This window comes from Ananas comosus, linkage group 1 (genome assembly GCF_001540865.1).
Source record: "Ananas comosus cultivar F153 linkage group 1, ASM154086v1, whole genome shotgun sequence".
NCBI classification, from domain to species: Eukaryota; Viridiplantae; Streptophyta; class Magnoliopsida; order Poales; family Bromeliaceae; genus Ananas; species Ananas comosus.
The window spans coordinates 10674036-10698709 of NC_033621.1; the positions used below are offsets into that span (position 1 = coordinate 10674036).

General features: G+C 33.2%; 2 protein-coding genes across 2 annotated transcripts; both read left to right on the top strand.

Annotated features, from left to right (window-relative positions):
* Positions 4008 to 14434, top strand: LOC109718748 (cytochrome P450 90B1-like). The gene is made up of 8 exons (XM_020245146.1): positions 4008 to 4444; positions 5713 to 6037; positions 7278 to 7430; positions 9115 to 9366; positions 9618 to 9710; positions 10140 to 10218; positions 10360 to 10466; positions 13921 to 14434. Exons 1-8 carry the CDS (start codon positions 4200 to 4202, stop codon positions 14149 to 14151), a joined length of 1485 nt encoding a protein of 494 aa, XP_020100735.1. The 5' UTR covers positions 4008 to 4199; the 3' UTR covers positions 14152 to 14434.
* LOC109720770 lies at positions 19755 to 20580 on the top strand. The gene has a single exon (XM_020248083.1). The coding sequence runs from the start codon at positions 19881 to 19883 to the stop codon at positions 20349 to 20351; it is 471 nt and encodes a 156-aa protein (XP_020103672.1). The 5' UTR covers positions 19755 to 19880; the 3' UTR covers positions 20352 to 20580.

A 24674-nucleotide genomic window follows, 5' to 3' on the forward strand; every position in this document is an offset into this window, starting at 1 on the left:
CGTGGTAAGGGCATAGCGCCCTAATTTAGTTAGCAGCTTCTATTTGCATTAGAGTACCTGGGCACTTGAGAGATGTTGATGTATTTATTTGGGAGTTGCATGTATTTTGGGTTTATGCTAGTAGGAGATAAACATTGTATATATTCATTTTGGAAGATGTATATGTAGTCTTGATGTAAATGATGAATGCAAGTGATGTAATAGCTAGTTGGAAAATCTTTCTTTATTCACTTATATGTTACTTGTGATTGTATTAGGGTTAGTCGGATGAACTCTAAGTATATATATTAGAGTTCAAATGAACTTGATATCATGTGATTGAATTCTAAGTATATAGTTTAGAACTCTATCGTTAAACTGAGCAACCCATATCCAATCGATCGCTATGTCGTTAAACTGAGCAATCCATCTCCAATCGATCGCCATGTCGTTAAACTGAGCAATCCATCTCCAATCGACCGCCATGTCGTTAAACTGAGCAACCCATATCCAATCGACCACCATGTCGTTAAATTGAGCAACCCATCTCCAATCGACCGCCATGTATGGGCACCAGACTACCCAAAGATCTATTTTGCCAATGACAGAATGCTAACTCACCTTAGGGTCGATTAGTGCGGCAATTTCGATTGCTTCTCAAAGACAAAATAAATCCATGTTCACTAACATCCAATCTACCGCCACGTCGTTAAACTGAGCAACCCATATCCAATCGACCGCCATGTCGTTAAACTGAGCAACCCATATCCAATCGACCGCCATGTCGTTAATTACATCACTTTTTACAGAATAAAACCTACTACATCACTATAAAGATGTACATCTGAAAAAGAAAATATACTACAGATAAATATAAGAAAAATTTTTTTGACATCTTTTTAATATAAAATTGTCTTATTATATATCCTAATTCGCTAGATTTCTCACCATTTCACAAGACTATAAAATTAGTTTGATACTAGTTTGAAACAAGTCCAAAATGACACATCCTTTAAAGAAAATATTTTATTTTGCATTAATATATTAATATATATATAATATAGAAACAAGAGTGTGGATATAGGACCATTTGTGAACTGAGGAAGATCCATTAATGCTTTTATTCCTTGATACTGCTTGTACTTTTTCTATCCCCCACTTAGTTATTATTGTACTTCTTACACATCGTCCATTTTGAATCTGTTGATGGAGATGTAATAGGGGAATTTATTTTGCTTCTAACGAACTAGTTATATAAGTATACGGCAATGTCCAAATAAGCATAAAAAAAGAAAAAAAAACTTAGAAAATAAAATAAAATACTATTAAATATAAAAATATTTAAACATTATTTTCTATAACCGTAAGTTTGTATAGTGTCATGGTTGTTTTATATTCTTTAATATAATATCAAAACAGGATGTTCTGAGTTCGAGTCAAATATTTAAACACTATTTTCTACGAGTATAAGCTTTCAAAGTATAACGATTATTTCATATTTTTTAACAAATAACCACACAAATTTATCACCTTTAGCTATTTCGCAAATAGCACTACAACAGAATTAGGTTATAGGGACACATGTTTGGGACACTTTTGAGTAAGTGTCCCATTTATGCTAAAACTTAAAAAAATATCTGCTAATGCCTAAATATAAAGCCCAATCCAACCAAAAATAAAAGATTACTCTACTCAACCCACCACACCCAGTCCATTTGGTCCGATTACAAACAGAAAAGCAAAAAAAAAAAAAAATCAATTACCATATTTTCTTCTCTCTTTACTCAATCCACTGAAATTCTAGATAAAGAGCTTTTACTGTCGTCTTCCTCCGCTACCGCAGCCAACGAAATAGAGTTTCGGCGGTTGCTAAATGCTTAAATAAGTGTTGGTAAATTAACAGCATTCTTTTAGATTATAGCGATACTCTTTAACTGTCACTATATACCTAGCGACCCCACATATAGCAACACATTTTAAAAGTGTCGGTAATTTTAGCTAGCAGCACTTTTTTGACATGTACCTACATTTAAAAATGTCGCTATAGAGCGTTTTTGTTGTAGTGTAGGTGCCAGAAACTTTCAATTTATAGAGACCCTCTAACTTATAAAATAATTTAATGTCTCCCTCCTTAATTAATTGAAATTGCTAGTTATACAACCATTTGGATCTTATATTATTTGCAAATTTATTATAGAAAATTTCGAAGCACAAAAAATGAAAAAAATTCTTTTATTCTAATGTATAATATTTCAAATATTATAAGGTTTTGTGCAAAACATGCTATCAAAATGGCTGTGAATTTAATAATTTTGACGAAGGATGTGAGCCTATCCAACTTTTTAATAAATTTAGATGATCTAATTATCAAAATAAAACAATCATACTGTCACGCCCCGGATTACACTTTCCCCGGACGCGCCGATAAATCCGCCGTATACAAAGGAATTTCCCCTGTATACGAAGCGATAGCTGTACCTGTAAAACAAACACTACTACGAACAGTAGTAGAGAGCTGTTAGAGAAAACAGAAGCTAAACAAACTGAGTTTCATATACATAGTCCAAATTCAAAATACAAAGCTACTCGCACTAGCGAGTTAAGTCCACTATGTACATAAACTCGAAACAAAACCTCTACCTGCAGNTGGCAAAACTCCAGTTTTGCTTATTTGAGTGCGCCGAGTCCAATTCTGCATCCAATTCGTGCAGAATTGACTCCGACTCAGTCCGACACTCTCCAGAGATGTCGACCAGTCTATAATACTGAAGCCAATCCTATCCAAAGCTCAGGAACACTACACATACATCTATTTGAAGAAGAGCAATGCTACATGTACGCCCCTAGATTTAAATCCTATACTCTGGTCATCCAAAGACCACTATTTTTTCACTAGTTTTATCATCTTTTTTAGTACAAAAACTCCAAAAAAATTATTTAAACCTCAGAATGAATGAGGTGTAAAATTTATGCTTAGAAAGATAATAATAGTACGTTATTAAAAGGGTATAGATCTTACGTCATACATTCTACAGCTTATATTCTTTGAGATTTTTAATATTATAAATCAAATTTACTGAGACACCAAATATTATAATGACTCTTAGATGCTAAAGTGTAAGATTAATTTACACACTCTTTTAGAGATTGTTAATTTGGTTCCTCAAAAAGTACGAAGAAAAGTATATATTTATGGAAAATCTCTTTTCTCGTTTTTTGCCTGTTTGATTCCAAAGGCTACTAGTTCTTAATTTGATTTTTTTTTCTCACTTTATGAAAAAGTAGTACTGTTCTTGTTTTTTTCAAAAAAAAATCGAAAAACAAAAATACTAATTTTTTTTTTTGGTGTAAAATCCGAAAAAAGCAGCCTTTCTTATAACTAAATAGACAGAAAACAAAAAAAAAATAGATAAAAAATTTTCGTTTTGAAATTTTTTTCTATAATTTTTCAAGAAACCAAGCTCTAATACTTATGTATTAGCATACAAATAGCATTTTTCTTTCCTCTATAAAGAAAAAATCCAAAATTTATGAGCTTTCTATATACGAAGAGCTACTATATATGCAATCGGAAATATAGAAACTTGGTGTTTTCGACTTTTTAGTCTTTGGATAAAAAATTATATGATTATGATAATTGTAGTCTCCTCTACGGTGAGTGATCCTTATAAAATAATAATATTAATCAAAAGATTATGAATGATAAAAAAAGTAGAAATTATCTGTTCTTCTATGTTTTCAATAGTACAATAACTCTACTCCTTCCTATATATACATTATTATTATTTTTATTATTATTATTATTATTTCTCCAAATTTTTATCTTTCTTGCTTTGTCTCAAATCAGAAGCGACGAGCAGAGAAACAAAACCCCCCAAAGCGGCTCGTCCCAACCCCCAAATCCTACCTCCCCTCGCCGCTGTCGTGGGCACTACCCCCACTGCACGACTTTCAAAGCACACCCCCACTCCCCACTGCACGAATTTCAAAGCACCACCCCCCCTCCCCCCCTTCCTAAAACAACTCTATAAAGCGAGACAAAGATGAGCCACCAATCTCACTTTTCCTGCTCCAAATTCCAAACCCAATTACAACACACACACACACATATAATACTGTAATAAAAGCTTACTACATATTCTATATATATATATAGTAAGATAGCATTTGTAGTATATATCCCCCTTCTTTTGCTTCAGTTGGATACATCTTCTTCTCCTATGATAAAAGAAGCGCTTCTTCATCTTCTCCGGAGCTGCTGCTTCTTCTTCTCCTTCTTCTTATTGTTGTTATTACTGGTCTTATTCTATGATCACTATTGGAGGAGAAGAAGGAAGGAGCGGCAGCTCAACCTTCCGCCTGGCGGCGGCGGAGTGGGCTGGCCGCTCGTTGGCGAGACCTTCGCCTACCTCAAGCCCCACCCGGCGGCCTCCGTGGGAGAATTCATGGAGAACCACATCTCCAGGTAACGCGTAACACTTTAGTTCTCAAATCTTAATTTATTATAAGTTTTTGTTCGAACTTTTTGAATAATTATGATTAAATTTTACGATCTAGTTTAGTCAACTAAATATTGTTGTATTACTTGTTGTCCGCAACAACTTCTATAGGAGAATTTATAGAGACTTTTGACTTTCAATCTGTCAGAAGTATTAAAATTTAGTTTCAAAATTTTAATTTATTATTATAATTTTTGACTCGTATTTTTTAAATAATTATGATTAAGTTTTACAATCTAATTTATTTTTTTGGTTCTTAATCCGTCAGTTGCATGATATTTTGATTTTTAAATTTTCTAAATAGTTGCAATTAAATTTTATAATTTAATATACTTGATTAAATTTTACTGTATTGCTAATGTAGGAGTGATGTGATAGTATATATATATATATATTTTTTTTGTATGCCTAATAATTTTTCTGGAGGATTTTTATAGAATATTTGTTTTATTTGTTGCAATTTATAATTTTGTTGTTGCTATTTTGTTATGCCATAAGGACCACTTATTAATGATTGATTAGAATTACCATGTGAAGGTCATGATGGGTGCTGTTTTAGGTCATGTTTTCTGTTTGACCGATTTAACTTGTGACTTTACTTGTCATTTCTTATTTATTGCTAGATTTCTTAACAATATTAGTTTTTATAATATAGAGAGCAATACTATCTGTATATATAAAAAAAAAAAAAGGTGAATATAAATTTCATATTTTAAAAATCAAAATATTTCAAGTAGTCTTATCAATCCTTTTTGTAATATTAAAATTTTAAAAAAATCTCAATATTTATAAGATGTACGATCTACTTTGAGGTGTATAAATAACATTTCTCTAGTATAATATATATACATGTATATATATTTTTATAGCATAACATTAGTAGTAACTAATTATAGAATTATTCAGTGTAAGAAGTGAAAGAATAAGGGAGACAAGCATAATTATATTTCACTAGGCAACATGTGATATAGGGTATACATTATTATTAGGGAATTTTAGTTGGACCATGTCCACTATGTACATCATATGCGCACTGCCTAGTGAGTGAGATGTTTTATATTTTCTTTGATTTTGAAATTTAAAAGTTATATTAAAAAAAGTGAATTGGTTGATTGGTTGGTTGAATTGAACTAAACATGGTATTTTGATAGTGAGCAAATCAAATGGTGTAACATATACTCTGGTTTTGTCACATAATTGTCCCTCTATTTCTTTTCTTTTTTTTTTTTTTAAGGCACGGAAAGATCTACCGGTCGGACCTGTTCGGTTCCCCGACGGTGGTATCGGCGGACGCGGGGCTGAACCGGTTCGTGCTGCAGAACGAGGGGCGGCTGTTCGAGTGCAGCTACCCGCGGAGCATCGGCGGGATACTGGGGAAGTGGTCTATGCTGGTGCTGGTAGGGGAAATGCATAGGGAGATGAGGATGATCTCCCTCAACTTCATGAGCAACACCAGGCTCAGGGACCACCTGCTCCCCGAGGTCGAGCGGCACGCGCTGCACGTGCTCCGGTCGTGGCGCGAGGGGCCGCCCTTCTCGGCCCAGGACGAGGCCAAGAAGGTACGATGACGTCTATATGCATCTCCGCTTCTACTTTTGCTTTCAGTAATAGTCATTTTTAGTATAGCGTTTGATAGTTATTAGAAATTTTTCCCTCTACTGCTGCAGCAAGAAACTGAGGAAATTGCTTTTGCTTTCAGCAACAGTTATTTTTAGTAAAACGTTCGACAATTATAAAAAATTTTTGCTAGTGCTATAGCAAGAAGCTGAAGAGAAATTAATGTTGCTTTATGGATAGTCCCCATAATTGGTCCATGCACATCTCATTAGATTTTTTCCCCCTTTGAACCTTTATAATATATATTATATATTATAGAGTGCGTCTGGGGTGCTTTTCTGGAAGCACGGACGCTCCGTGCTTCACTTTGTTTTCGGATGTTGGGACTTTCAAATGACGACGATCTGCTCCGTTTAGACTGATTAGATCACATATGTTGAAAGTATCTACGAAAATTTAAATTTTTATCGATTTTCGATATCATTTGCCTAGATCGAAGTGGCTCAAAAGCAACAGCTGAAAATAAAAATCTTTCAAAAATATGATGATATACATTAAAATTTTAGATCAAAGTTATATGATCTTGTTTATAGAGTATAAAGAATTTCTATCAAAATCACCGTTGATTTGGTATTTCTACATCGTATTACGTGCAACCGGCTCACCACGGCCGTGAAAATTATTGATTTTGGAGCCCCTTCGATTCACTAGGCAAATAATTCGAAAAAATCGCAAAATTTAATTTCTTGGTACTTTAAATACTCTATGATCAATCTATACGGAGCCGATCGTCGATGTCGAAATGCCCGAACATCGAAAACAAAGTGAGCGCAACGAGCGCTCCGTGCTTTCCGAAAGCACCTCCCAGCCCACGTCTATATATATATATATATATATATATATATATATATATATATATATATATATATATATATATTATCATTTCTTTTTGCTCCTTTGAAGATGCTTGTTGGCCACAAGTACCCATTTATTTATTCCATGTAGAACAACTGAAGCTTTAATTAGTTCCCATACTTTCACTTTATTGTGACATGATTTTTTTTTTAAAAAAAAATTGTTCAAGTGAAAGGATAGAGTGCAAAACTATGGATACATTCTACTGAAGATCTAGTAATTAATCAAATGAGTCACAAAACCATGTTAACTATAAAACAGGTATTTATTTTTTAAAAAAAAAATTAAATTAAAGGGTACATTACTTTTGGTCTTTTCTTAATGCAGTTCACTTTTAATTTAATGGCAAAGAATATAATGAGCATGGACCCGGGCGAGGCAGAGACTGAGAAGCTGAGGAGAGAGTACATAACTTTTATGAAAGGAGTTGTTTCTGCCCCTCTCAATTTTCCTGGCACTCCATATTACAAGGCTTTAAAGGTATGGTTATATACATAAAATAGATTACTAAATATGGTAGAGAAACTCCTCTCTCAAGTCTGGCCACGAGATTTGTCGCTAGACCCATGATGACGTAGATTTGAATTATGTGGAATTCGAACTCATGATCTTCTGCTCTGATACCATGTGAAATATACGAAACCCTTCTCTCACGTCTGGGCTTGAGATTTGTCGCTAGACCCATGACGTGGACTTGAATTATGCGGAACTCGAACTCATGATCTTCTACTCTGATACCATGTGAAATATACGAAACCCTTCCCTCACGTCAGGGCTCGAGATTTGTCGCTAGACCCATCACGTGGACTTGAATTATGCGGAACTTGAACTCATAATCTTCTGTTTTGATACGATGTGAAATATACGAAACCCTTCCCTCACGTCTGGGCTCGAGATTTGTTGCTAGACCGATGACGTGGACTTGAATTATGCAGATCGGAACTCGAACTCATGATTTCTGCTCTGATAACATGTGAAATATACAAAATAATTATTGTACTCTAAAAGTTTAAGCTAGTAGAAAAGATGTTCAAATATTTTTATATTTAACACAGATAGTATCTTATCAGAACTGTAATATATTTTGAAATAAATAACTGAACTTTAAAAAAAAAAATAATTTTACTATCTATCTTAGGATATTTGTATGATTTTTGACGGAGTATTTTGCGAGTAACTGAATTCGTCAAAAAAGTGTTGTTGGTAAAATAAGAAATTTTAAAATTCAGGTATTTATATTAAAAAAATTGTTGTGTTAGGTAGTAAAATTAAAACTTTTAAAACTCTGGTATTTATTTCAACATGCACCGTGGTTTAACTAAGGTATTAATGTTTCATACCTAACAAAAAAAACATGCTTATTCTATCGAAATTTTGGAAAAATAACTAAAACTTGATTATTATGTATGTGATTATTAGGATGGTTTCATTTCTTAAACATGTATTGTTGTGTGTGGTTCATATTAATTTGTCGGTAGAATAAGTTCATAGAGCATTAATTATTATAACTCCAACAAAATTATTTGCTTATGAGAGGTCACAATCAAGTAATTAATTCATATCTCCAGCTACTTCTATTTATTTTATGATCAATCTATTTTACTATTTAGTAAATTGAAAGCTAGCTAGATGACCCACCTCATAATTACACATGAATGATTAAGGGACATATTCGTCATCGATCGTCAATACCATTAAGCTTTAAAAAAGTGATCGATATAAATCTCCTTTTCAGCTTCGACAGTAATAAAATAACGTTTTTTATTAACAGAGCAGATGTATTGAATATGATCATTTTTCACAAGAAGATACACTGAATTAAGTAACTTTTTTCTTAGAAACGTAATCTATCCATAGATGAAAAGTTTCAATATCTAATTATTGCGATCAGAAATTCTTATGGTGGTAGAACGAGAAATGAAAGAGAGAAAACAAAAAATGAAGAAACAGAATGAGTTAATTGAAGAGGATGATCATTAATAGCATTAAGTTTTAAACACGGATGATACTGATCTGTTTTAAAGTCTGATATATATATATAAGCAAGATAATTATTATTATCGACAGAGTAGACATAGTGAAAATGATCGGTTTTCAACTTATGAAATGAAATAATTTCGATAAAATGTTGTATTATCTAATTAAGAGAGGTATGGTGTTGCAGTCGCGATCGGCGATTCTTACAGTGATAGAAAGGAAAATGGAAGAAAGGATGCGGAAAATGAATCAAAAGGTGGAGATAATTGAGGAGGATGATCTTCTAGGATGGGCTATGAAGCAATCCAAACTTTCCAAAGAGCAGATACTTGATCTCTTACTTAGCTTACTCTTCGCTGGCCACGAGACGTCGTCGATGGCCTTAGCCCTAGCCATCTTCTTCCTCGAGGGATGCCCGAAAGCTGTTCGCGAGCTGCGGGTACCGAACAACACTTTAATAATTTCACTTGGTTTGTGCATGTTTGCAACGCCCTAATAGTCCCACATCGGATGAAAAATTAATTCTAATTAGAACATATTAAACCTACACACTAGTAATAATAACTGGGCTTAAGCATTTTGGGCCATTGGTTTGGGACCAACGAGTTATTGTTGCTAGCGGGTCGGGTCATTACAATGTTGATCAAATTTCAAATGAATAACTCCTTTTTCTTCGCGACAATTGGTTAGGAGGAGCACTTTGAGATTGCCAGAAAGAAAAAGGACTGTGGAGAGAGCAGATTAAACTGGGAAGACTACAAGAAGATGGAGTTCACCCAATGCGTAAGCGAATTCGAGAACCATTTTGATCGAACCGTTGAATGACATACTAATAATAAACTTCGTAACAAAACCAAAAGCATAAGCAGAAGTTTTAAGTTGAAAATTAAATGCTCCTTTTCTTCTGTATTTTGGAGTATAGAAGTTGTTTGAAGGCCATACAAAGCAGGAGTACTATTTGTAGTGCTGTTTGTTGAAGTGCTGCTTGAACAGTGTTTTTGAGAAAAATATTTTATTAAAATACTTTTATTTGCTTCTTTGTGTCAAAATCTCATTTCATTTAATGCTTTAGATATTTCTACTGGTGAAATGCTTAATTGAAAATAGTGATTGTAATAACTAAAGGCCATAGTTTCTAAAAGTCACTGTGCTATAAATAGTAGTTTGGCTTACCTAGATAGAGAGATACATATATGTTATGGTCCTCTGCAGGTTATAAATGAGACACTACGGCTAGGAAACGTTGTTAGGTTTGTGCACAGAAGAGTTATTCGAGACGTGCACTACAAAGGTACAAATTTTAATCTCTCTCTCTCTCTCTCTCTCTCTCTTATACACATGTAGAATATTCTTATTCTTCAACGAAGTAAATATATAGGATTTGGTGACAAAATGGGAGTGACATGTTATTTATGTATGTATGATTTTGTAGGGTATGATATTCCTCGTGGATGGAAAATTCTACCTGTTTTTGCTGCTGTTCATTTGGATTCCTCTCTCTACCAAGATCCCCATCAGTTTAATCCCTGGAGATGGAAGGTAAATTAAAAATCTTCAGCTTATTGTTAGTATTACGGTACAATTAGCGATTAATTTTTCTCGAATATTATTAGTAATCAACTTCTGTTTGTCGACCTGGTTGGCTTCTAGGGCATACATCTAACAATCTCCCACTTGCACTAAAGCCAATCAGTCATCATCTTATTAATTCTTTGGACGATTCATGGATACATACACAATATGAATGGAAATAAGAACCCGAAGTTATTCATACTATTTTAAAGTCAAATACAAATTTATATCTTAGAAAGAATGCATGTGTCGGCTTGGTTGGCTTCTAGGGCATACATCTAACACTGTTAACTATGTCATTTAATCGATTAGTCTTTTACCATAGTTTTAAATGATAATTTTGTTAGCTTGTACTACTTTTAGACACAATTAATAAATTAGGTGTTACGTATTACTTTATAATATTTGTCTGGCCTTTTGAACAGCTTTTCTGCTCTAAGAAGTAGCAAGCAAATATTTGACAGGAAAAAATAGTGTTTTTATGTGGGAAAAAGCAAAATAAACTTCAGATTGCAAGAATATAATTCGAGTCGGCAACTTGTAATTTTGTATTTCTAGTGTTGTTCGATAAAATATTATATAAATAGTACAACCTATCTATGTATTAGGAGAAGCACTATATTGACATAACCTTAAAACCAAGGTTTCAAGTGCCCGTCGGCACGGGCCGTATCCAACATATCGTACCGTGCCAACAAGATACCGGCACGATACAGACCCCGTACCGATGGCATAGTTCAAAACCCTTTATTCTTTAAATTAGTAAGTAATTTACTCAATAAAGTTCAAAAAATGTGATAAAAAGACATAATAAATAGTTAGAATTATTTGTTGCTAAAGAAAATAAATATTTCATGCTATTATGCGTTGGCACACAAGAATATTTTTGACCGGCACGTATCGACACGGCTCGGCACGCACCGTGCTGTACCGTGCCGGCAGGTTTCCGGCACGATCCTGTGCCACGGCACTTAAATCCTTGCTCAAAACCTTTTCTTTGCAGCAGATTGAAGAGCTAGCACTAAATTTGCGCTTTTAGCATTTAGACATAGAATCTTTTTTCTGCTTTCTGCTACTTGTAGTAACCCAAATAAGCCCTTAATAACACAACATGATAACAGTAAGCTTTTACTTGAAAATGAGGATGGTCTATATGGCTGACCATTCACAATTGGGATTTACACCACTGAAGAAAAGAATAAGTGCGGCTTAGTTGTAAGTTAAACAAAAGAAAAGGAAATTGTAAGCATACACATGTTAAGTTACTTCAAAGGTTGAATAAGTAAATCAGGTCTATCTTTTTTCCCAAATAGGGTTGGGTCTACTTATACTTAATTATGATCTGAATCCAAAGTTATTTTGGGTTGTGTTTGTGGATCATAAGCATTTTTCAACAATTCCAAAACACGTACCGATAGAAAGGACGTATCCATCGCACTTAAGAATGAAATTACAATGCTTATAGATTTCGACCTGACTCAGTCCATCTGAATATTAGATCTATTGTTGGACCTCTTGCTGTTAAGTCTATTGTAGACTGTAAACTCATTCAACTTATTCAGTTCGCCCAACTTAACTTATTAGTCTCTTAGGTGTATTGTCATAGGCCAGAAAGTGCGCCATCGCACCTTAATGGCTCAACCATAATGCTCACAGGCTTCAACCTAACTCAATTCATCTAAATGTTAGGTCTATAGTTGAGCCTTTTACCGTTAGATCTATCATAAATTGTAGCCTCATTCAATTTATTGGGCTCATCCAACTCAACTTATTAGTCTTTTAGGCTTATTGCCATAGTATAGAAAGTGTGCCATTGCATTTAACGGCTCAACCACAGTGCTCACGGATTTCAACTTGCCTCGACCTATCTAAATGTTAGGTCTTTTGTTGAGCCTTATGGACCGCAACCACTCTCAACTTATTGGACTCACCTAACTCAGCTTATTAGTCACTCGAACCTATTAATTGTTTAACCTATTTTAGCCAATAATAAATTGCCAATAGTGTCTTGGCTCTATATGACAACCACCGTTTACGTAATAAAGCATAGGTGTTCGTAGTGGCATTTGAACTTATGATCACATTCTTTGATATGATGTGAAAAAGCAGATTTAAGCAGTCAGAAAATAGTGTTTTAAATATTTTATCTTTTTGTTGGTGGGATTGATCATTGGCACCATCAATATATTTGAACTTAGTCCATTGAAAAATTGAGTGAAATTAAATACATGCCTTGGTTATCATGGCAAATGATGGGCATAGCTATCAAATGAGGATGTCATACATGGACCACCATATGATTCGGTCGATGGGCATGCTTGGCTTTGCCTAATCTTGTGTGAAAGCAACCACACATCTTGGCCTAATCAATTCTTGTGGGCACCACGTACATCACCATTGTTAATAGGGATGCAAATGGATCCGGGTTGGTGGAGAACCAACCCCGTCCGTCCAGTGAGTGGAAACCAAAATATAGATAATTGTAACCTCCCCTGCTCAGTCCATCTCGATCCGTCAAAAAAATAGAGTGAGCGGTGGGAGCTTAGTTTCTTTCTTTAATCTGTCCCGATTTGTCACAAATTCACTCCCGTTTCGATCTATCCTTAATGGAGTGGTATGTGAGGGCTAAAAATAGGATAAAAATTAATCTGCCCTGAATTCATCCCAATCTGGCGAAAAGTGGGGGGGGGGGGGGCGGTGGAACCTGCCTCCAGATTTGTCCTGTTTAGATCCCTGCTTGTTAACTCCGAGCATGTACTTGGCACGTACTAGGCTTTACTAGTGTGTTGCGGCAACCTAGCATGATCATAATAGAATTAGACGAAATCTGAGTAAGTTTTCAAAAATCAGAATCGGATTAAAACAACGGAACATAAGCTGATAGAAACTTGACTGAAGTTAATTAAACATGTGATCCAACTTTAATTTGGTTCCACGTAAAAGTGATAAAATTTAGAGAAAATATCTAATATACTCTTCAGAACTTCAAACATATCTAATCTATCAAATATCTTATTCTTATTCCTAGTAGAATTTTTCTTTAAATGAAGAAGAAAAGTTGGGCCCGGATCGGCCTAGATACGGCCAAATTAATGGGCTCTAGCTCTAAACTTCTTAGTGAAGCCCAATTTGGCGAAGGGGCATAGTATTCTTCTTAAATACAGAAGAAGTGCGTTTTGCCTAGAGCTTTTCGACTAAGTTCTATTTATAGCAAATTTTTGGTTAAGCAAGATGCAAAAGCTTCTCATTGGAGCTTTTACTTGTTTCTCCAACAAGTGATAGGTTCTCTCAAAGTTACCTACTTATATATTACCCTTTCCTAAGTTACCAAATTCTCAATAATAATTAAAACTTAAGCTAGTGAAGAACAGCACTTTTAATATCTGAATTCAACAATTTATGTTTGTTTGCTATCTCGCAGAGTGGCTTATCCAGCGCGGTTTCACTGCCGCCAACGAGCAACTTCATGCCGTACGGTGGCGGTCCGCGGCTCTGCGCGGGGTCGGAGCTCGCGAAGCTGGAGATGGCAGTGTTCTTGCACTATCTTGTGCTCAAGTTCAGTTGGGAGTTAGCTGAGCCTGACCAAGCCCTTGCACACCCATTTCTGGACTTCCGAAAAGGTCTACCAATAAAGGTTTATAGCATCACATGACATTTTTTTCTTTTGTCAATTTAAGGAGAGATTAATTAATGGAATCAATTAAGCCAAATTAGATCACATTAGTTTCAAATTAAGTAAATTGATTGATCAGGAAAAAGAAAATAGGCTTTTGGGTGTATAGATAGGGCAAGGTTTAAAGGAACTAAAGGAGACTAGGAGAGAGAGAGATTTAGAAATGATGATCAAGTGATTGTACATTATTTTTCTATTGTATATCTCTTTATTTTGGTGATTAATTAAAGTCTATGATAAAGGAAAGTGATCATATATATATATATATATATATATATAAATGGTCTCATGCCATGCGATCATGATATGGCCTCTCCAACTGTTTGTGTTGTATAAAAATGTAGTTGCGAGACCGACCGCCCCTAGAGCAAGTGGCTAAGGGCTTGGTGATTGATACTCGAGACCCAAGTTCGAATTCTAGTTGATTCACATTTCTAGCTAAGTTTATTTCTAAATGAAATAAACGAAGTAGGTAGCATGCTACTTATCTCTCAAAAAAAATTTATAGAAATGATAAAATTAACCGTTTATTTTTTTAAAAAAATTGTGCGTCTTCGTGATATATGTTGTTCTACAAAAGTCTTAATGTTTTTAAATTTGTCCCTACTTTAAAAATCCGTTAGAAAAATTTAGTTAATCATAGGTTAAATGCTTAATCCTAATTGTTTATATTTTAAGTGAAATGTCATTTTTGTCATCACAAGTATGCTCCTTTAAAGCTACAAAAGTATAATACAAGAGGGACAAAAATTCGAGTTATTTCATAAACTAATTAGGATTAAGCATTTAACCTATAGTTAAACTANTAAAATATAAATAATTTTATAACGGTAACAAATCAGAGGAACATATTTGAAAATATTAGAATTTTTACAAAAATAACATATGAAAGTTGAACTTTATAGGAATATATTTGTAATTCACTATGTTTGTAGGAACCTGTATGTATTTAACCCTTTTTTTGTTTTTTATTTTTATTTTTGTTTTGTGTGTGTAAAATACAAGGTGATTCTTTTGTGTAGTGCTCTTATTAACTCTCCCCTCTTCTCCATGTATTTACTTCTTTCCTCATCCATTTCCTTTTCTAATTGTCTCCCCTTATCTCCCCTTCTTTCTCTTATTCCTCTCTTTTTTTTTTTCTCTCTCTCTAGCATCCCGATAGTACCACATCGAATCTCTCTCTCTCAAACATCCCGACGGTGCCACATCGAATGAGAAAGAAATTTTGTATCAAAGTATAAGTAAGAAGGGCTTTAGTAATAATATCTGGACTTAAATATTTTGGTCTAATAATTTGGGTCCAACGAGTTACTAGCGCTAGTGGTCTTTGCGGAGCGTTTTTGATTATTCTCCCTATGATTTTTTTAAGAAGTTTGCGTTTAGGCGGCATGTGAAAATTTTCATATTTTGAAAGTCTTATAGAATAATTTTAAATCAATGTGCAAAGCTTTTTTTGACTTAGGAGGTGTTTAATTCCTCAGAAAATTATGAAAAATTATTTTTTGGAGAAGAAAAATTTATGGAAAACAATTTTTTGTCTTTTTTGTTTTCCAAACAAAAAAAAAAAAATCGAACATGAAAGTAACCTTTTTTTCATAGGATTTGGGGAATTTTTTTTTTTAGAAAAACTAATTTTTCTGGAAACCTAGTGTACTGAAAATACTTTTTCGGCCAAAAAGTTATTTTCTAAATTTTTTTTCAGAGGAAACGAACACCCCTGAATATTAAAGAATGAAATTAGGTTGATAACATGATTGATCAACTTGTCAATTTTTTTTCAAAAAAAAAAGAAAAAAAATCAAGTTCACTTTGTAGCAATTAGAAACTTAGAAAGACCATTGATTCATTTAAATAGGTGCAAAAGTACTTCATTAATTATTTAGTTCAAAAGTTGTTATACATTGGCACTTATAAGTTGGTGATCTAACTATTAATACTAAATATGCATCCAAAAAGATTGATTTAGTGGAAAAGGATTTGGAATTAGTCTTAATACCATATTCACGTACATGATAGATATCAGATGCGCTGCGCCATATTTATTGATTAAAGAAAAATAAAAAAATAGATGTTTTAGAGTGGTTGTTGGAACCGTCTCTACAATTCGTATAGGCGGTTTAAACCGCCTCTACAAACGTCTTTTCTTAAACCACCTCTATGATAACTAAAAAGCGCCTCTACAAGCACCTTTTCCTGTAGTGAGCTGGCTCTAATAACGTACTAAAAAATTGATTAGTCGATAACTAGCCCATAATTAGTTTTAACGCGTACCAAGCTTTGAATTTCTGAGTAGATGTAGTGCCTAGTCCAAATGTGTAATTAATTTTTTGAGAAAGAAAGTTTTAGGTCCATTTGAACTATCAGAACAATTTGACATTATCATCTGTTAGATATGTCTCGAATTTTAGTACCACAAGATTTTCTAACTCTATTCTGTTTTGATTATCCCATTAAGTTAAGTTTAGATTATGCCTAATTTTATTGATATATTCCTAATCTTAGTGGATTTGTATTCTTAGTTGTATTAGGATTTAGCCACTATTATAAATATACCCTTTATACCATTGATTTGGTGCGGAAGATGAGAGAGGAAATATGGGTGTATTTTTTGGGATTAGGGTTTTGTGAGAGAGACATATTTTGTACACCACTTTGATTCTAATGAAGATTTTCGCTCTGTCTTCGCCCGTGGACGTAGGCCGTTGGCCGAACCATGTAAATATTGTGTGCTTTATTTTTCTTCTCTCTTTCTCGGATCTCTTTTGGTATTTTCGCATCCGACGAACTAGATTTTCTCAGTTTTAGTTCTAACATCATCCAAACTATAAAAATGAAATAAAATAAACCACAATCTGTTTTTAAATAAAGAGATATATGGTTTATAAATTCAAACTTTTATATCTAGCTAATTAGTTGCAGTAATCAGAAATTGTGTTAGAGATCAAATTGGTCTCAAACTCCATTGTTTTTTTTTTTTTCTTTTTTTTGTGTAGGATCAAACTTTTGCCACATTATAATTAATGGCCACCATTGGGCACCACTAAAGATAATATATTCTATTTTTCTTATTTTGAAGATTATCCAATTAATTAATTCTTGTTGTTCTCATCAATTTTTGTCCTTGAAGTGTATCAACTAAAAACTTTTATATCATATTATGGTAATATATTAATAATAATATATTTTTTATTTGCTAGATAAAGGATAAAAAGTATAATTAAATTTCTATACAGACATATATTGCACCTCTCAAGTCATTTTTTCTTTACAAAATAATATGAATATTTTAGTAAGTGAAATATATTATCGTGACAAATCATGACATTTAAGATCGTGCAAAGAGCTACATATATATATATATATATATATATATATATATATATATATATATATATATATATATATATATATGAATCAACACAATGAAAGGAAAACTCTTTCATGTTAAATCACGCATTTAGACTATATTTAGTTTTGCTACAAATTAATTTCATAATATTCTATATTTTATTTGCCTAATATAGAGTCGATCAAGGATGTATCAAACTTTTCTATTATTTGTATTTAAAAATAATTTAATTTTCGAGAATTATTGATAGTGACCCATAATACAAGTTAAAAAACCATTATACAATCGGGATCTTAATTATTTAAATAACTTATCAATTTACACGATACTGGGAATCGTCATCTATGCCCCACTGCCTCAAATGGTGGCAAACATTAACTTCTTTATTTTAATTCCAGAACTATTACCAACTTTTTATTTTTAGAAAATGTATAGAACCTGTTCAATTTTCAAAATTGGAACCTACCGAGATGATTATGAATTTGAAATCTTGTACTATGCCCTCGATTATTGATTCTCATTACTAGAGTTAGATACCTTTTTCAATCTCGGATTAGTAGATTTAGATTTAGATTATTATTCTTTCTTCAGATTCAAATTTATATATGGATCTGACTATAAAATAATGAATAGAGATTTTTTTTTAACTCTATCTTACTATTCCTTCTTTTTGGATTCGGATTTGCGATTCATATAACATTAGATAACTTATATACTATATATATATATATACTATATATATATATATTATAATATATATATACTATATATATTATATATTTGGATGCTTGACAATAAAATATGCATATGGATTATAAATGACAGCCAGTTACATTACTCATTCCATTACTAGCTTTAGGAATGCTCAAATGTGTATGGATATCACAAAATTTTATGTCAATCCGCAATCGAATTGAAACGGATATATTCCGTGTGATATGAATATAGATTTGGATAGTCGGATATAAAGAAATAGAAACCCCGTACGGATATGGATTGCGATATGGATTTTTGAATTGTGATCCGACCAGGAACGTCCCGACTTTCGGACCCAAAGCCCAACGAACCCGAATTTATTTTACATTATATATAATATGTATATAAAAATATAATGTTATATTTGATTTTGTATTTTAAAAATTTAGATTTAATACAATATATTTTGAAATATTACAAAAAGAAATAATTGTTTTGGGTTCAAATTTTCGGGTTCAGGTTCGGGTTTGGATATGGATTTTTAAAATCCGTCGGGTTCGGGTTCGGGTTCGGGTCTCGGGTTTGGAGTCGGGTTCGGGTTCGGGTTTTTAAAAATCCGCCCCCGAATCCGACCCGTTGACATCTCTAGCCTGTTTCTCATCCCTTCTTAGACTCCTAAATATTATCAAATAATTTAATAGGCCTCTCTTTTAACTATAGAAGTATTTTTGATCATACAGTGGGTGGGGAACTAAGCCGAAGAGCAGAAGGATTTAATGCATAATGAGTATTCAAATCGACGATTGTTTGAAATTCAAATTTCAAACAGTGGTTTTCGAAAGCGATTTAAGAAAATGACGCGAAACCACCTTGCGGATGTCGCTTTAATTATAGCTACGCCGTAGTTGAATTGAAGGATATGGAAAAAGAACACGATGGACTAAGACTCGGAAAAGAACCCGACCTGGTTGTTCCTCTTTTGTCCACAATTAAAATAAAGAGTACAAATTCAGCTGCATATCGAGGGACATAACATAGAGGAGAAAATGTACGTACATATCGCACCGAATCGATTTCTCCACCTAACGGTTGCCGAAATATTATGACATGTCACTATTATGAAAATAATTATATCATCTTACATCCATCACGATATTGTTGTATCATTTCAACATTAAAGAGATATCAATATATTGCTGACTCTATTGGATAATTTTAATAATTTAAAAAATTCGAGTCAAAATAATCATTATTCGAGAGCCAAAAGTAAAATTTACCCTAAAATATAATATTTTGCACTTCTATACATAATTTATAGGTTATCATCTTACAGTTTTTAAAATATGCCTGCCACTTTAATTATTATCCTATTTAATATTAGATCTTTACAAGAAAATAGAAATAAATTTATAAAATTTATTTTTTTTTAAAAAAATCCACACGGCTTTTCGGTCAAGTCTCCTCAATCAAAAAGTCAACCACGATTTAAAAGAAAAAATAAATAAAAAAAAATTAAAAGAAGATAATTCATGAGAGCTGAAGCTTCCTTGATCTCTCTCATCATTTTCTTATCATTTTCCTAAAATAATATTCTTTGACATTCCATTTTTTCAGAAGCGAAAGCATCGATCGTAGTAGCGCATGCGCTGCTTGCGAGGTCACGATGGCGGCTGCGGGGGAGAGTCACGGCAGCAGCCGTAGGATGTATAGGACTGACTCCTGCTCCTTCCTCCGGAGGATCACCGGCCGCTCCCGAAGCTGCCAGCACCTGCTTCTAATGGAAGCAGTAGGAGGCGTTACGGCCTTTACGCACAAGAACGGTCGCAACGACGATGACGACGACGACGACGACATGCCGTTGCCCGGATATGAGCGCTTGTCGCAGTCCATGCGGTCGCCTGAGGATCCCGATCCGATCGACAGGAAAAAGCAGAAGCAGAAGCAGAAGCAGAAGCAGAAGCTGATGCAGTACGTGTTTGCGAGGAGAGGGGGCGAAGAAGGCGACGATGACGATGCGGAGGCGGCGGCAGCGGCAAAGACGGAGGAGGAGGAGAGGAGGAGAAAGAAGAAGAAGAAGAGGTCGTCGTGGTTGCCGGACCCGGAGAAGAGGTGGCCCATCCAGGGGTGGGGATAAAATGGTATATTTGATTGATCGGTTGGTTTGTTGTGCTACCATTTTGGTCTTATTTTCGATAGAAATGTATACAACTTATTTAAACTATGCATCATTTTGCATAGTTCAAATAAATTTATTAAAAAAAATAAATTTTGCTGTACAGAAAGGATAACCTTCTAAAACGGTTGTTAAGGAAAGATTGTAACAAAAAAAATATATATATATTAGCAGCGGTGTTTGAACCATATGGCCAAAGTGTATGGAATATCCAATTTTTTATTAAGTTCTTGCCTTTCAAATTTCTTTTTTTTATTAGTAAAAACATGAAGAATTTTTAAATCCAAGGACAAGAGTGAAAGATTTACGTTGCCCTTTTACGTCGTACCCATAGAACTTTCCTTACAAAAAGAGCTCTGTCGTGCTACTAGTATATCCTTAAAATGAAGTGTAAATCTTACACCTCTCATAATATAGAGGCCCTGTTTTACTCACAATTAGTGCTCCTCGGAGTGGGCCGGGGTAGGAGCGGGTTTTTAGTGAATTTTTGATGGTTTGCGGCTAGGGGTGAAATTCGGCCTGGGCCTAAACAAGGCACTGCCCAACGGACCATGTATGGGCCAAGCTTTGGATATCTGACTTGTAATTTTGAGCCTTAGCTGGGTTTTTTTTTTTTTTTTTTTTTTTTTTTTTTTGAGAGAGAGAGAGAGAGAAAGGTAACACGCTACCCACTTCATTCATTTAGTAGATGAATTTAGCTACAAAGATTGAGGCAACACGGCATCGAAAAATATTAAAGGCAACCAAAATAAAAAAGACAAATAAAATAAAAATAAAAAAATACAAAAAATTGATACTTGTACTCCTCACTCAATATCCCTCACACAAAACTAAAGCACTAAGAGCTGCAATACTCAGTCCAATCTTTACTCATGTCCCGTATTCGTCGAATAGTCAAAAAAAAGTCAAATGATTAGCTCCTAAAAGTAATATAATTTCTTTCTCGTTAGATCATCCACCAACAGGTTACGACCTTGGTTAAGATCCCTCATAGCTGCCCCTTGACAGCGGTCCGCAGCCAGAAGCTCCCAAACACTCCTGACCTCCATCCCAGGCTCTGGAATGTATCTACCTTCTAGGATGTTGTACATAAAAAATCTGCTAATTACGCATCCAACCAACAGATGGTCAACAGTCTCTAAATCATTGCCACACATCACGGGTTTAAATTTTGATCCACAAATATTACGGGTCTATTTGGACATGTCCAAGCCCAGTCTGGATCCGACCCGAAAGCCCAATATATTAATTATATTTACCAACTAACCACATTTTTAATTATTTGTTACATATAGTATTATTCTATAGTCCTAATTAATTAGACGTTTCTTGTTATTTGAAAGTAAATTAATTTTTGGTATGATCAAACTCCAGTCGATCTCGAACTTATAAAAATAGATATCTTGTATGTGCTATTTGATAAATGCATGCAAAGCTTGATGTGTATTAGGCTTACAGCTCGGGATTGGACCGGACTTTAATTTCGACCCGATTTGAGCATAGTATGGCACGACCAATGCCCAGCTAAGTTCCAGCCTTAATCAGAGCGGATTATTATTATTTTTTAAATATTTGAGACAGATTTAAACCGGATTATTATTATTATTTTTTTTGGTCTACATTTATCGTCTCATTCAGGGCGGAGTGGGACAGGAGCTCCATCGACCCGCATCCATTTGCTTAGTTCCCTAACTGCAACATCAAACAAGAATATCTTTGAAGGAAAATACCTCTTGTACACTAAAAAGGAAAGTGTAGATCTTACTCCTCTCATCTTAGGATTGATAAAATTTTAAATGGTTTTAGTAAAAATAAAAAATATTGATCCGACAAGTATTAATACTTTTGCAATGAAAAGGATGTAAGATGTACTCTTTATTTTAGAGTGTACCGTATTAGTAGTATTGCTCATCTTTTGAAAAGTTTTATTTATTTGTAAATGGCTTTAAAATTTTCAAAGTAAATAGGTCTACATCTTGCCTTAAAAGAACATAGAAAGAGAGTGGGAGGTGGAATGGCCCCCCAAAAAGAGAAAAGACAAAAGAAAAAGAAAAAGAAAAACAAAAGAAAAGAAAAGAATTAGTTAGAGTGAATGAATGATTGATGAACAATATATAATATATAGGTGGACATGACATTATTTTATCTTTACTGCAAAGTCATTGATTAAAGCTACAATCTAAATCAAAATCAATAATTTTGATCGTAAATTAATGAATCCGAAGGTCATTCGATTTTAACTATTCATTTTATACCTTCTTGATAAAATTTATTATAATTTTAAAAATTGCTAAATTTGGTTTCTATTATCAAAAATTATAAAATTTAACGATATGAATTGTTAATTCAGAAGTTCTATCAAAGAAGATAACTTATTAATACGACGGCTAAGAATGACCAAAATCGAACGGTTTTCTAAAACTAAAGAATCGGAATCTTCAATCAAGATTGAAGTTATTGATCTTAATGTAGATAATGAATTAAATATTGTTTTATAAAAAATTTGAATCTATTCTGATTCTTCAACATTGTTAAATTAAAAAGCACCTCATATCGGCTATTAGAACCATCAATTTTATGGTCTTTTAGTCATAGTGTATATTATGTCAAATAATTCTAAATTATATTTAACGGTATGAACGCCAATTCGAAAATTCTATCATGAAAAATGACTTATGAGTGTATAGGCGATCTTAATCAGAAAATTATAGCAGTCAAGCTCTGTACAAATGTAAAAGGGCTTTTTGATTACATATAGTTATAATTGCACTTTATTTACAACTATATGCAAATCCAAATCTAGTAAGTAGTTCGATACATTTGAATCATCTATTGTAGTTGGAACTACGTAAAGAGGTTAAATTGCAGTAGTTCGAACTATACCGAAATTGACCGTAGTTCCAATTGCATCAGTTGGAGAAAGTAATTTGAATGTATAATTGTTTTTATAGATTTAATTAGTATAATTCTTGCAATTCTCATGCACACACCCCGAACTTTCAAACTTTTATAGCTAACTATTTAGATTTTTATTTTATCAATTTGAAATTTATAACCATTACCTAAATGATCAACATACGAAAAAAACGTGCAAGCCACAATATAGATGTGACCTGTTTGTCACGAACTTAGTGATTTTGCTCGCTAAAGTCCATGCGGTGCCAGCTTTTCTGCTCAAAGATGGGTAAACTTATCTCGATCTTGCTTGTCCGGACCTCCTTGCCCTCAAAGACTAAGTGCAAAAAAAAGAAAATGAGAAAGAGGGATTGAAGTTTTGCAAAAATTAAGTACTCAACTATCTAGGAACAGAAAAGTAAGCATTGCACAGGCTTTGGTGACTAAAATTGAGTATTAAAGATCGTATTCAATCTTTAACACTCAAATGCTAAAATTTAATATTTTTACCACAAGTTTTAACCTTGACGTCTAAAAGGCTTTTTATATTGAGAAATACTTCAATACACCATAAATATTAAAATTTAATTCCTTAATTAGTAAAGGGTATAGTTGGACTTTACATGAAGTAACTTGTTGAACATGTTACCGATTTGAATTAGTTAACATGACAATATTGGAAAAAAAATTAGTATATACCAAATTTGTCAGCATACTTTAAATATTAAATATTTTATTTACTTTGATAACTTACCAAATTAGATGATATCCAATTTATTAAGTATCCAGCTCAAAAAAATATTGAATTTAAATTTAATTTTTGAAATTGGTATTGTAATGTAAAATTTTAATTTTGAAATTTATATTAAACTTTTAAATTTGAATCTAAATTGAACGTTTAATCTTAAAGCCAACTTTTGAATTTTGATTTAAATTGAAATTTTGAATTGGAACTAAAAGTTTTATTTCAAAATTTGTGTTTTATATTCAAAAAATTGAATTTGATTTATAAAGTTTTAAATGTTGTTTTGAATTTAAATTTACAGTTTGGTTGTAATTTGAAATTCAACTATTGTTGTAGGTATTTAAGAGGGTCACAATATTTTTAGTTGGATAAAACCGGTTTTGTGGACCAAACTATTTTACAAAGACTAGAAGTCAGGCTCAAGAATAACGGATAGGCTAAATCCTTTCAATAATGCATCATTTTATATTTTTAATTTGAATATGATTCATTAGTAAAAAAAATCAAATTTAGTAAAGATAATTATGCAAAGATGGAATATTGAAGGAGAAAGACGGAATATTTTGTATTTACAAGGATTGTATGTTATGATGCTGAGATTTTACAAAAATACCCTCAGTGCAACTCCATGTAAAGAGGAAGTT